This window comes from Podarcis vaucheri (assembly GCF_965113315.1).
Source record: "Podarcis vaucheri genome assembly, chromosome: 14".
Lineage (NCBI taxonomy): Eukaryota > Metazoa > Chordata > Lepidosauria > Squamata > Lacertidae > Podarcis > Podarcis vaucheri.
Genome location: NC_138752.1, coordinates 53,575,283 through 53,589,966, shown reverse-complemented (window position 1 = coordinate 53,589,966; position 14,684 = coordinate 53,575,283). Strand labels below are relative to the sequence as shown.

General features: G+C 48.0%; 1 protein-coding gene across 2 annotated transcripts in view; it reads right to left on the bottom strand.

Annotated features, from left to right (window-relative positions):
• The window catches only part of FOXK1 (forkhead box K1), an 81,400-nt gene that overhangs the window by 33,843 nt on the left and 32,873 nt on the right, over window positions 1-14,684 (bottom strand). For both annotated transcript variants that reach the window (XM_082199746.1, XM_082199747.1), the window contains exon 2: window positions 4,881-5,078. In XM_082199746.1, coding sequence (XP_082055872.1) covers window positions 4,881-5,078 — 198 coding nt within the window. The remainder of the gene's footprint in view (window positions 1-4,880; window positions 5,079-14,684) is intronic.

Sequence of the window (14,684 nt, the reverse complement as noted above, 5' to 3'; positions counted from 1 at the left end):
TGTATACCATATAGCCAATGTGGTGTAGTGGTTAAGAGTGGTAGACTCGTAATCTGGGGAACTGGGTTCGCTTCCCTGCTCCTCCACATGCAGCTGCTGGGTGACCTTGGGCCAGTCACACTTCTCTGAAGTCTCTCAGCCCCACTCACCTCACAGGGTGTTTGTTGTGGGGGAGGAAGGGAAAGGAGAATGTTAGCCGCTTTGAGACTCCTTCGAGTAGTGATAAAGTGGGATATGAAATCCAGACTCCTCTTCTTCTATTTTATGCTGTGGGTTGTTTTTTTTTTTTGTAGCATCAATTAAGTGTTTTAAATTTGTTGTTAGCCGCCCTGAGCCCGGTTTCCTGAACCGGGAAGGGTGGGGTATAAATAAAAATTGATTATTATTCATTATTTTGGGTCACCAAGTGGGCTAGCAGCCTGTGCATTGCCAGGGAGATATGGCCGCTCCCTCTTGCAGGAGCCCTGCCCCACGTCGCTCCCTACAGCAGGCATGTCCATAGTCCGTTTTGGGGGCCTAATCTGGCCCCCTGGCCGGTTTCATCCAGCCCCAGCGGCAGTTTATTTTCTTGGGGTCAAATCCTAGAAAAAAGCTCAACAACTTCCAAGCCTAAAAAAAAGCTCACGCATGTTCATGTCATCAAATCTGGCCCTCTTTGAAAGAAGTTTGCCCCCCCCTGCACCCACAGCAAGCTCAGGCCTGCAGGTGTCAACAGAGAAACAAGGGCAGGACTACCTTCACATGCAAACACTGAAGGCAGGAGATAAATCGCAGGAAGAGAAGCAACAGCAGCCTCTCTCCCTTCCAAGCCTGGCCGCTCTGGGTCTCCAATTTATTTGGGCGTATCGGAAAGGCAGGAATGGCTTTTAACCCCAATTGATGCTTTTGAATTCTGGTGCTGGAGGAGACTCTTGAGAGTCCCATGGACTGCAAGAAGATCAAACCTCTCCATTCTGAAGGAAATCGGCCCTGAGTGCTCACTGGAAGGACAGATCGTGAAGCTGAGGCTCCAAGACTTTGGCCACCTCATGAGAAGAGAAGACTCCCTGGAAAAGACCCTGATGTTGGGAAAGATGGAGGGCACAAGGAGAAGGGGACGACAGAGAATGAGATGGTGGGACAGTGTTCTCGAAGCTACCAGCATGAGTTTGACCAAACTGCGGGAGGCAGTGGAAGACAGGAGTGCCTGGCGTCCTCTGGTCCAGGGGGTCACAAAGAGGCGGACACGACTAAACAACTAAACAACAACAAAGTTTCACACTGGGTGGCTTCTGAGTGACCACAACAGAAGCTGCCCTGGTATTTCGCCAGCTGATCTGCTGAGGATGGCTCTGTTAAGCATCCCTGCCTTTCCGAATTCTCCTGAGTAGAGGCTTTTCACGGAGACCGTCTCCAGGCTAAGATTCTGCTCTGCTGTGGACAGGCAGTTATCTCTCAGGCAGTGCGAGAAACTCAGATATATGAGCTAATCGCCAAATGGAACCTTAAACCGGGCTTGTGGTTGCCACAATGGAATGTCCTAGTGCCTTTTTTAAAAAACGGGGGCCGTTGTTGTTAATTTCATTTCTATACCGCTTTATATTTTAAAGGGGGGGCAATCTCTAAGCAGTTTACAACACGTTAAAACTTCAAATAAGACAATGCAAAATGAAATAAATTCAAGCTTCAAGGGAAACAGTTCAGGTCCTGCTCTAAGGGACATTTTGCTTTCCCCATATTTATTTACCTACTTAATTTATAAAGCTGCCCCATAGCAGAAGGACTCTAGGAAGGCAGTGGGGTGCAGTGGTGAGAGGGTTGGATGAGGACCTGAGAGATCAGGGTTTGAATCCCCACTCAGGCAGGAAGTTCACTGGGTGACCTTGGAGTCAGTCACAGCCTTTTAGCCTGTTTAGGGATTAACGGAGGGGTGGGTTCAGCCATGTCCTCCTTGGAGGAAAAAGTGGGATATAAGGGTGAAACATAAGCTATTCTGCTGATCTGCTTCAGAAAGCTGGAGGGGCCAGCCAGATGAAGATGTCAGGCGCCAACCTGGAGTCCAGAAATCTCCACGTGGTCGCAGTTGGTCCCGCACCACTTGCAAAACGCACCTGGCGCCCAGGGAGTTTCTAAGACTGCTCCCTGGCAGACTCAAGGGCCCCTGTGAGTCCAACCGTTGCACAGTAGGGAGACAACGGTGGGTGCCAAGTCTCGCTGCCCCCCTTTATCTCATTTGATGCATTTATATTCTCCCGTTCGGGCGAGGTGCTCGCTCAAGGCAGGTTACAACTCAAAATGCAATAAAACAAATAAATGGTTCAAAGTATTAAACGTCAAGACTCCTCTCAGGCTGACGGATGGTTCTCTTCACGGGAGCCCATGGCGAGCGCTCCCTGAACTGAGTCACATTAAACCGCTGATTAGAACAAACCACGGTTCAATGTGAACAAGCAAGTCGCCTTCTCGACTTTGCAACACACACACACCCCCTTCAAGGGAGCCGGAGCAGAGAACAAGGAGTTGTTCCAGTTTAGCTTCGCAAGAATTCCGGCAGCAATTCAGCAAGAGTCATGGTTCTGTGAGGATTGGAACTCAGGTCCAACAGTATCACTGCGTCCTCACAGTGCCGCGAGACAAAATACAGTGAGACCTTGGTTTAAGAACAGCTTAGTTTACGAACAATTTGGATTAAGAACGCTGCAAACCCAGAAGTAGGTATTTTGGTTTGTGAACTTTGCCTTGGAAGCAGAACATGTTCTGCTTAATGATGAGTGTGTCCCACGTGTAAATTGAGTCCCCTGCTGCTATGGGAATGGTTTAAGAACGCTTTGGTTTAAGAACAGACTTCCGGAACGGATTAAGTTTGTAAACCAAGGTACCACTGTACTGCCCGGTCTGAAAATCACCACTGGGCATAGCTACTGGGTAGCAGAGGAGCCCCGTTTCCTAGCAATCCTGGAAAACCCAGCCCCACACCAGGGCAAATGGCTAGAAAGCAAAGTTTGATAGAAAGCAGAATTTGATGTATAGCCCTCTTCATGGGCGGACTCAGAGCAAAAACACGCTCCTGTGCAAAGAAGGAGCGGTTTAGAAACAAAACATAAAAGTAATCCATTAACAACTTGGTTCCATCAAGATGCCAGCAAAGCAGACAGGGTAATGTTATGTATACTTTGCTTGCTGCTCAATTGGCACAGAGTTTCACAAAATATGCATCATAACAAATCCCTTCTTCCGCCTCCACCATGTGCCTTGGCTTCCATACAACCACAGAGTCGTCGTGAAGAAAGTTGGTGTAAATTTCAATTTGTTTCGGTACTGTAACTTTTTGTACGCTTTGATCTTGTTGCCATTTTTTCTCCATTTCTCTTTTTGCAAACTGCTTTGAGGTTTTTTGTTAAAACAAACAAGCAGTGCACATGTTTTATGACACAAAGAAACAAGCCTAACTTAACTCGGGCATCTTCTATACGAGAGCCAGTCTTGCTCTGAATGTTACATAGCGGTTCTCAAACTGTTTTTTCTCCGAGCCATACTTGCAGAACAAAAATTTGCTCGTGCCACACTGAATTTTTAATCGACAAGAAATCACAGAAAGCAGCAGCTCCTTGCAGTGCTTGGTTTAGAACAGGAAAGACTTTCTAATATGATCATGGGGAATCCAGAAAGTATGAAACAATGCAGCTACATAAGAAAAGGAGCCATTCCCAAAATATAATACTGAATGTTCTCGAATATTCCTGCCACATTTCCCATCCTCTCCTGCCACACCAGGGTGGAGAAGCCCTGCTCTAGCACGACCCGGGAGAAGCGTAACTTGGCCGGGTTTCGTGATAGAGCCCGTTTAGTTTGGGGTGGCAAAACATGCTTTCGCCCATCGCTGGAGTGAGCAGGGGTAATTTTAGCCATCACTCCAATGGTATCCCCATGGGGCGAAAGGGGGTGGGATGGGACTTGACGTCCTCTAAAAGGAGTGCCAATTGTATTCTGTGAACTGCCCCGAAATCTTTTGACGAAGGGTGACATGTAGATTTAATAAATACCCTGGTTCTCAAATGCCTTGGTTCTCAAACACCGAAAACCTGGAAGTCAGTGTTCCAGTTTTCAAACGCTTTTCGGAAGCTGAACGTCTGATGTGGCTGTTGGTTATTGTTTCCGGGGTGCCTGCACCAATCAAAAGCTGCGCCTTGGTTTTCGAACATTTCGGTAGTCAAACGGACTTCTGGAACAGATTAAGTTTGGTGCTTTTGCTTTTTAATTTGCGTTTTTGTTTTCGAGGCTTTTTCAGTTAATTTGTTTTTGTGACTGTGTGGAAGCCAGTTCAGCTACTGATTGATTGATTGATTGATTGTGTGACTGCGGAAATGGATAAAAGCCCCCCATCCAAACAATGACTATCATCACTACAGGTAAGAAAAAATAAAAAAATTCATTTTTATCATCTGCAATACTGTCTTATTTATTTTGTAATACAGTACATTGAATATTGCTTTCATTTTATGGATCAGTGGTTAGGTAGTAAAATTCATGTTAAATTGCTATTTTAGGGGTTGTTTTCTTAAAGTCTGGAATGATTAATTCGTTTTGCATTACCTTCTATGGGAAAGCGTGCCTTGGTTTTGGAACGCTTTGGTTTTGGAACCGACTTCCGGAATGGATTAAAGTTTGAGAACCAAGGGACCATTGTAATAATAAAGGAGCCGCGTTTGCGCTGCTTGCCTAAAGTCTCTGCAGCGCTAGCCGCCTCTTCATTGCCCTGACCCACCAAAATGACAGGCCTTTCTCTCGCTTTGCGCATCAAACACGTGAGCATAGACTGATGGGCTCCTTTGGGGGGGGAAGCGCCCTCAAACTGGTCCCGCAATGGCGATTTGGTGCGGAATAGCAAAGCTCCTCCTTACCTGATCGTGCCGGTGGGAGAGGGCAGGGGGCTGACCAGGCTTCGGAGGTCCGGCTCCGGAATGTGGATCTTAAGCGGCGATATCTGGGGGTAGAGCGGCCGAAGTGGCGGCGACGAGGCGGCTTCCTTCGCCTCCTCTCTGTGGTAGAGCGACGTGAACTGGATCTTGATGACTGTGCTGGGGAATCGAATGGTACACCTGGGGAAGAGGAAGGAGAGGGAGAAAAAAAAGAGTCAAACGGCCTGCAAAACATTAAGGGCCAATGGTTCGAGACACGCAGCGAGGAGAGAGTCAAAACGGCTGGTTTTCTAAGTCCCGCAGAAAAGAAAGTCCTTCTGCATGCAACGCGTAAACTATGGAACTCCCTGTTGCAGGAGGGCTGTCAGAGGCTACAACTCCCATTAGTGCCAGCCAGCACGGCTAACTGTCAGGGAATTTGGGAGATGTAGTTTAGGACCATCTGCAGTGTTAGAAACTCAAGATATATCAGCTGGGGGCCAAACGGCAACTTAAATCAAGGTTGCCACAACAGAATGCCTGTTTACCCGGGAGTGGGTGGGTGGGTATTTATTTATGCAATTTGTATACCTCCCTATACCCGTAGATCTCAGGGTGGTTGGACTAGATGTCCTCTAGGATCCCTTCCAACACTATATTTCTCCGATTCTATGATTTAAACTACATTGCTTGACCATAGCTCGCTCTTACAACAATTCGCTTGTACGCAAGGAGAAACACGCACTGTGGAAAAACGGAAATATTATTAACTATGGACTAAGTCAGGGGTTTCTAAACGGCGGGCGCAAACCTGGCACCCAGAAATCTCCACAGTTGCAACTGGACCTGTGCCGGTAGGAAAACATGCCTGGGAAATTCCAAATACTGGTGCCACCTGTAGTGGTTGGGAATTACTCATGCGTAATCCTGCCCCGTTTGAGCATCGGATTGCCTGGTTAAACCCTCCGGACTGCACAGCCCATCTCAGCGTGGCTGCCCTTAGTCACTCGTAGAATCTGTCTGTGGGCGTTTCTTAAAGCGCTGCCAACATAAGAGTTATTTGACGCCTAAGTGTCTCCGCCTCTCACTGCGCGGGAGTCTCCTGCGCAGGGTGGGCGTGGGCAGCGGGGTGCTTGGGCTCTCCTCACTAACTTCCAACGAAGAGTCCCGGAGCCCCTGCACCTCCCTGTCCCGTTGCTCTCCTGGATCCCTGGTGTTACACTCATTCTCTTCCCCTCTTTCCCAGCTGAGTCTCCCCCTAGCACTGGGACCTTCTCCTGCAGAATCAGAGACCCTCTCCTTCTCCCCTGCCTCTGATGTCAGTTCCCTGACACCACCCTATAATCTATAACCACGCCAACTAACAGCATCTCTCCAGGGGATTATGCGGGGGTCTTTCCCAGCCCTATCTGCAGGTACCAATGACCAAATTTGGGACCTTCTAAGAGCAAAGCAGAAGGTGGCACTATTATTATTATTATTATTATTATTATTATTATTATTATTATTATTATTGTCGTCGTCATACCTCGGGTTACAGACGCTTTGGGTTGCGTGATTTTGGGTTGTGCACTGCGCCAAACCTGGAAGTACTGGAACGGGTTACTTCCGGGTTTCGGCGCTCATGCAGAAGCACTAAATTGCACTTTGTGCATGCGCAGAAGCGCCGAATCGCAACCCACGTGTGCACAGATGCAGCGCTGCTGGTTGCGAATGCTGCGGGTTGCAAACGTGCTTCCAGCACGGATCACGTTCGCAGCCCAAACGTCCACTGTAATAAATTCATATACTGCCCTATATACCCAGAGGTCTCAGGGCAGTTCACAGCATAAAATGTAAATATAAAACCACAAAATATATAGTCAAAATAAAAACAACAATGCAATAACCCCTCCCCCTCCAAGCCAGGGCCCATGCCCTAATGAAACACGCCAAAAGAAAAGGGTTTTCCTCCTTATGCCTTGTGCAGGTTGCTTCGCTCATGGTGACTGCAAGGTCTCGACTGCAAGGGAAGCCTTCTGCGTGATCACCTGGGCTGGGCTGAGCAGCCCCCCTGCAGCGATGAGACGTGCTCCATTCGCGCATCAGGACCCCGAAACGCGTCTGCAAAGGTGTGCCCTTTGCAAACTGCTGCTGGAGCGTCACTGGTGCTAAATTCCCCCAGTGGGTCGGCCAGGCCAAAGCAACCTGTCCCGAAGGCAGCTGCCTTGGCTGCAAGAACTCAGAAGGCACAGATTGACACACCATCTTCTCCTCTGTACAGTGGTACCTTGGTTCTCAAACGCCTTGGTACTCAAACATCTTGGAACCCAAACACTGCAAACCCAGAAGTAAGTGTTCCAGTTTGCAAACTTTTTTGGGAAGCTGAATGTGCTCTGTTTTGAGTGTTACGCTTCCAATTTGAGGGCCACACTTCTGTTTTGAGTGTAACGCTGGGGTCTGCCTGCTTTTGCTATTTATTTTGTTTTTCTGACTGTGTGGAACCCAGTTCAGCTACTGATATTTTGACTGTGTGACTGCGGTGCATTGTTTATTGCTTTCATTTTATGAATCTGTGGTCTTGCTAGATAGTAAAATCCATGTTAAGTTGCTGTTTTAGGGGTTGTTTTAAAAAGTCTGGAACGGATTAATCCGTTCTGCATTACTTTCATTGGGAAAGCACGCCTTGGTTTTGGAACGCTTTGGTTTTGGAACGGACTTCCAGAATGGATTAAGTTTGAGAACCAAGGGACCACTGTACTCCATACAGCGGTGGAATAGCCAGAGGAGCCCCACCCGCTCTCACAAGCAAGGAATTGCCAGCAGGCACTCACTTCACCCAGTGTGGCGCAGCAATTAGTAGAGGCACCATTCTCCTCTGACCCCAGCGCATAACCATCATTCTGCAAAATGAACCCCGGCTCCCCAATTTGTCTCAAAGAAGCTTGCTCAGCAGCTTGGGAGCTGAGTGTGGCAAGAGTTTTATCGTGCCCTGAAATCACATCAAGGAAAGGGCCCATCAAACGGAAAATAAACTTCCTCAGTCATTGCCTGGCTGCTGTCCATCTGTCCTTCTGAGATGAGCTCCCTTGCCCTCCGCAGCAAATTTGCCAGGGGCTTTTGGACTCACGGTCATGATGCTGTTAGCACCACTCATATGGCTGGGGGAAGGAGAAGGCCGGGCTCCTGGGGGCAACCCCTGCAAAAATGGGAGCAGGCGGCGGAAAGCTCAACACACCGCAGCCGAGTTTGACCTACAAGCTTTTGCTGAATTGCCGCTCGCCGTTTCTAAGCTTTTTATTCGTTCCGCAGCCTCCTTCCAAGAACGCGAAAGCTTTATCGTCCGTGCTGAGTGTCGTCGCAGGCTAAGGTTCTGAGCCTGTAAAAACTCAGCCATTGCTTTGTGTGATAAAATAAGTCCGTCCCCCCACTTTTGCACTGGACTGCCTCACAATATGACAAGCGACAATGGAGCTGTTTGTTCCACGCCATCAGCAAGCAGCCCAGGGAAGAGGCTAAAGAACCCTGCACTCGCTTGAACCTTTTTCTTGGCTTTTTCCAGCAGCAAAGCAGGAACGAGCTTAGCGAGTTTTCGCAGCCTCCGCCAGGCACCTTGGGATCAATACATCACCGCTCTGTGAAATCCCCTCGCATAACCTGCATTCCCCAACAAACCAAAACACTCCACCTGCTTTTTGCTCCAGGCAAGGCTACACCATTTCGGCGGACATTCTCCCAGCCAGCAGTTATGTCCGATGGCAACCGGCCACACGGACCTCAAACGTGCTATAAGGACGGGCCGTTATGATGGACATTGTAGCATACAAGTCAATTTTCGGCGGGCGCATTTTTCTTGCCGCCAAGACGGCTGGCAGTGCATTGCCAAGGTTACTGCTACCTCTCTACGTCTCTCTTAACAGCAGCCTCTTAAAAGGATGTGAGATCGCAATTCCAGCTCAGACAGACACTCCGGGGTGGCAGGAGCAGAAGTCGCCGTCCTGAGTGGAAGCGCCAAGAGCACAACTCCCGTTTCTCGGGCTCACCATTGTTTTCCGTGAAGCACTCTCATTCTGGCAAACGGGGGAAAAACAAATTAAAACTCTTGAACACGCACGCCCACTCAACTCTGCCACCGCTGGCTCCTTCAGGAAAAAGTGCAGGATATAAATTCAATAAATACGTTACCGTATTTTTCCGTGCATAGGACGATTTTTTTATTTTTAAAAAATGTTTAAAATTGGGGGTCATCTTATACACAGATAGTGCAGAGGGGGAAATGGGTGATTGGTGGCAGCGGCGAGCAGGAGATTGTCAGCAGCAATGGGGGGGGAGATTGATGGCTGCGGCAAGGCCTGCTGGTGATTGGCTGCAGCAATTGGCGGCTGCTGGCGGGCAGACGATTGGTGGCTTTGGGAAGGCGTGCGAATGGCAGCGGCGGTCAGGTGGGTCATTTTCAGCAATCCACCTCCCCAAAAGCTCAACAACTCTGAGCAATCCCCCCCCCATTTCCTTAATGGGGTTGTTCCACAAATGGGGAGCCACTGCAGAAAAGGCCCCGTTCTCATGTTGCCACCCTCCACACCTCTCGTGCGGCAGGCACCCAAAGATGGGCCTCAGATGAAGATTGCAGGGTCCGGGCCGATTGAAAATACCACTCTACCCTTGACATCCAAAATTTAAAAGCTCACAGAAGATTAATACACGCCTAAAACTTGAAGAGTGTCATAATAAACATTTGAGGCTAATGGAATTTTTCTTTTTTTTTTTTAAAAAAAAATGCAATTACTTTGCTTTCCTTCCCCCTTAATTTCGAAAGAATGCATGTTCACCCAAAAAACGTCATTCATTTTCAACTGCTGAACTGGAGGGGGGAAATGAACAAACAGACAAACAAACAAACAAACAAACAAACCCTGTTCCTAATAACAATAGTAAAGGAGAATAGCAGAAAGGAAAAAAAAGGATTCCTTTGTGAATCCCTTCTGTAAAACATCCGAAATTTAACAGCCGCTGCCAAGAATGCATGAATAACACGAGGCTGTAAAGAGAAAGAATAGCAGCGTTTGAAAGCCAGAGATCAGAGAAGACGGGAGAAATAGCGGAATTATAAAAAAAAATTAAGAGAAGTGTACGGCTGTGGGAAAAATATAAGCAAACTGCAAACAAATCAACAGAGGGAGAAATAAGACTTGGGGCCTCTCCGCCGCCTCAGGCTTTCTTTTTTAAAAGAACACCTTTTCACAGTTTGCCGGGCGATAGGCGCTGTAAACATGGCCGTATAAATAGGAAGGCTTCCATAAATCACCGCGGAACTGTAAATTCTGGAGACATCTCGCATTGCTCAACCCCTGAAAATATTTGCACTATCGGAGCTTGTTTACACGCTCGAAAGATCCAGAGGCCAGTTTGGAAGGTTGTTCTCTTGACACAATAATCCTGCCTGGGCTCACGCTGGGTTTTTTCTTTCTTTCTACAAATGGCTGTGCCCCTTTGCTAACCATCTCTGTGCGTTCACATTGCAGGGCACCCACCCCCTTCTGCTCGGGTTTATCCCACGCAATCGGCTGTGCAAGTTGCTTTACTAAAGTCCAGTGCCAAGAGCCTTCTGGCAGTTCCCTCCCTGTGAGAAGCAAAGATACAGGGAACCAGGCAGAGGGCCTTCTTGGTGGTGGCACCTGCCCTGTGGAACGCCCTCCCATCAGATGTCAAAGAGAACAGCAACTACCAGACTTTTAGAAGACATCTGAAGGCAGCCCTCTTTAGGGAAGCTTTTAATGTTTAATAGACTACAGTGGTACCTCGGGTTACAGACGCTTCAGGTTACATACGCTTCAGGTTACAGACTCCGCTAACCTAGAAATAGTGCTTCAGGTTAAGAACTTTGCTTCAGGATGAGAACAGAAATCGCGCAGCAGCGGAAGGCCCATTAGGTAAAGTGGTGCTTCAGGTTAAGAACAGACCTCCGGAACGAATTAAGTGCTTAACCCGAGGTACCAAGGCATTCTATTTTAATATTCTGTTGGAAGCCGCCCAGAGTGGCTGGGGAAACCCAGCCAGATGGGAGGGGCATAAATAATAAATTATTATTATTACAGTGGTACCTCGGATTAAGTACTTAATTTGTTCAGGAGGTCCCTTCTTAACCTGAAACTGTTCTTAACCTGAAGCACTACTTTAGCTAACGGGGCCTCCTGCTGCTGCCGTGCCGCTGGAGCACAATTTCTGTTCTCATCCTGAAGCAAAGTTCTTAACCCGATGTACTATTTCTGGGTTAGTGGGGTCTGTAACCTGAAGTGTATGTAACCCAAGGTACCACTGTATAAAGTGTCCCAAAATTCTCTTAATGTTGGAATCTCTTTTCTTGCAACAGGAATCTCTTGGGTTGAGTCCCAGCCTCCGGAGAAGGAAGCAAACTTTCCCCATCTTCCACACAGCAGCCCTTCAGATATTTGAAGATCACCTCATACCTTCTCTTCTCCAGACTAAACATGCCCAGCTCCCTCAACCATTCCTCGTAAATATTTTTAATATCACTGACGTCTTCCACTGTTGCACCTCGCCCTGGGACCTTAGGTAATATAATTCCCATGATAAGAATCAATCTGTTCCTTTGCATACAAACCATCCATGAAGCTGTTGCTGAGCATTGGCAGGCCCAGGAATGACCCCTGCGCAATCTCTTCGCGGAAAATGCTTCCTGGTTTAGTACGTTAATGACTCCCTAATTTGGCGCAAGGTTGCTGTGGGGCAGTTTAATTAAACCCGACGGTGAAATTAGGGAGCAGACTGTAGGAAATGCATCCTTCTCAAGATCCACCTTACAGTGGTGCCCCGCTAGACGAAAGGGTTTTCCGTTTTGGAGGTGCTTCGCAAAACGAATCTCCTATGGGCTTGCTTCGCAAGATGACAATGTCTTGCGAGTTCCTGCTGGTTTTTTCCCCTTCCCCCCTTTTTTCTAAGCCGCTAAGCCGCTTATCAGCTGATCCGATCAGCAGGTAAGCTGCTAAAAGCCGCTAATAGCGCTAATTCGCTAATGGGCTTGCTTCGCAAGATGAAAAAACCGCTAGACGAAGAGAATCACAGAACGGATTCTTTTCGTCTTGCGAGGCACCACTGTATTTTGCAGAGTGAGGACCAGGGCAAACCAGGCATCCCAGCCAGATGGGCAAGGTATAAATAATAATAATAATAATCCTGGAAAGGTTGCTTGCACTTTCAATCACACCCTGCGACAACGTAAACCCACAAATGCACCCCATGACTTTTGACAGAGACTCTACTGCTAAACCCCCCCCCCCATTTTTTTAAACACAGCCTGGACAGCAGGTCCACATGGATACAGAACTGATGGATACTGCAACCAACTTAAATCCACCCATTTCCATTAGTCTACTCGTGAGTGGGACTATCATTTTACCTCACCCCCCCCCAAAAAAAAATAAACCCAGGTGGAACATTAATCTAAGAAAATAAATACTGGGTTTGGTCGTGCTGAAAGATCCTTGAAATATTAAACGGTATATAAATGCTTTTAAATCAATCAATCAATCAATACACCAAAGATGCAAAAGGTACAAATTCCTTTTACAGTCGTACCTTGGTTCCCAAACGCCTTGGTACTCGTACGTTTTGGCTCCTGAACGTTTGCGAATGTTTTTCGGAAGCCGAACGTCCGAAGCCGCTTCCAATTGAGAGCAGGAAGCTCCTGCAGCCAATTGGGAGCCGTGCCTTGGTTTTTGAATGTTTTCGGAAGTCGGACGAACTTCCAGAACAGATTACGTTCGAGAACCGAGAGGTACAACTGTACTGGCCTATTTGGTGTTAGCAGTTAGGCAACCGCTAGGAGCTTGGTGCTGATTTCAAGGGGGGGACGGGACCTGAAGACCCCATCATTACCCCCAGCTTCCAGAAGATTGAGATATGCAGCAGAGTGAAGTCCCCCAAATCCCACAACAGACCACCACACTGATTTGCTTCTACCGTTAACCATGCTGAGTTTTAATACTACAGGAAGGGAGCTGTGCATGCTCCATGCCTCCAGCAAACAGATCAGGGCTGCCCTGTTGTTGTTGAGTCGTTTAGTTGTGTCTAACTCTTCGTGACCCCATATCCAGAGCACACCAGGCACTCCTGTCTTCCACTGGCACCCACAGTTTGGTCAAACTCATGCTGGTACCTTCGAGAACACTGTCCCACCATCTCGTCCTCTGTCGTCCCCTTCTCCTTGTGCCCTCCATCTTTCCCAACATCAGGGTCTTTTCCAGGGAGTCTTCTCTTCTCATGGCCAACGTCTTGGAGCCTCAGCTTCAGGATCTGTCCTTCCAGTGAGCGCTCAGGGCTGATTTCCTTCAGAATGGAGAGATTTGATCTTCTTGCAGTCCATGGGACTCTCAAGAGTCTCCTCCAGCTCCAGAATTCAAAAGCATCCATTCTTCGGCGATCAGCCTTCTTTATGGTCCAGCTTTCACTTCCATACATCACTACTGGGAAAACCATAGCTTTTACTATACGGACCTTTGTTGGCAAGGTGATGTCTCTGCTTTTTAAGATGTTGGACCGGCCTTAGAAAGATGCAAAATGTCTGTGGCCTTGATAACAGCACATGACACCCAAGTCTTGTCTAAGCCTGAAGGGGAAGGAGGGAGACCCCAAAACACCCCTCCCCACAGCAAAGTGCAAAGCCGTTTGCTTGCTCCCCCCTCCCCTCTTCTGCATTCCAGTTAAAATATTTTTGCTCCATCTGGCAAAAATACATTTGGGCTCTTGGAGCGATGCTAAGCCTAGAAAGCGCTTAGGCCTGACAGGATCCTCTCTGCCAAGCCCCCAAAAGGACCAAAAATAGCAAAGCTCAAAGGAAGCTCTTGTGGCCAAACACGACAATGGTGCCAGCGGTCAGGCAACGCGTGCGAAGGATTCAGCTAAGCAGGACTCCTTCTTGTTAGCTAGGATTTGACGTATTAAAATAGCTCCTTGGCACACTCTCCCTCTGAATCCCTTCTGAATAAATTGGCCTTTTTTGTGTGAGCGCAAAGCCCTGAGGCAACTCCTTCCTCCATCCAAACGAAGCCTGAATATATGCATTTGTTTCTGCTTCGTATTTGCTAGTCAAATTGCTCCAAATTCAGAGAGGTCCAGGGGCAGGACATATCCTGACGCCGGGGCTCTTCTAGGAAACACCGTGTTGCGCAATTCTTTGAGGATGAGCAAGTCACTTTTTCATCCCGAATCCTGTCCGGGACTCAACAGGGAGAAGCCGGATGTTGTCTCCAGATTCACAAAGCTGTGAGCATAATGCACACTCAGAAATTGCCTGCACTGCACAAAGCTGGGCCTTGAATACTGGGTGCACCCACGAGGGCGCTGCCAATAATAGTAATAATAATAATGATAATAATAATAACAGAACATTAAAAACACAATAAAACATCAAACATTAAAAACTTCCCTAAACAGGGCTGCCTTCAGATGTCTTCTAAAAGTCAAGATAGTTGTTTATTCCTTTGACATCTGATGGAAGGGCAGTCCACAGGGAGGGCGCCACTACCAAGAAGGCCCTCTTCCTGGTTCCCTGTAACTTTGTTTCTCACAATGAGGGAGGCAGTCAGGGCACGTGTGCAATGCCCAGCCCCTGCTAGACCGTCTCCACCCCCATCTTTTGGCCCGGACACTGAGGTCCAGCTCCAAGGGCCTTCTGGAGGTTCTCTCACTGCGAGAAGCCAAGTTACAGGGAACCAGGCAGAGGGCCTTCTTGGTGGTGGCGCCCACCCTGTGGAACGCCCTCCCATCAGATGTCAAGGAAACAAACAACTATCTGACTTTTAGAAGACA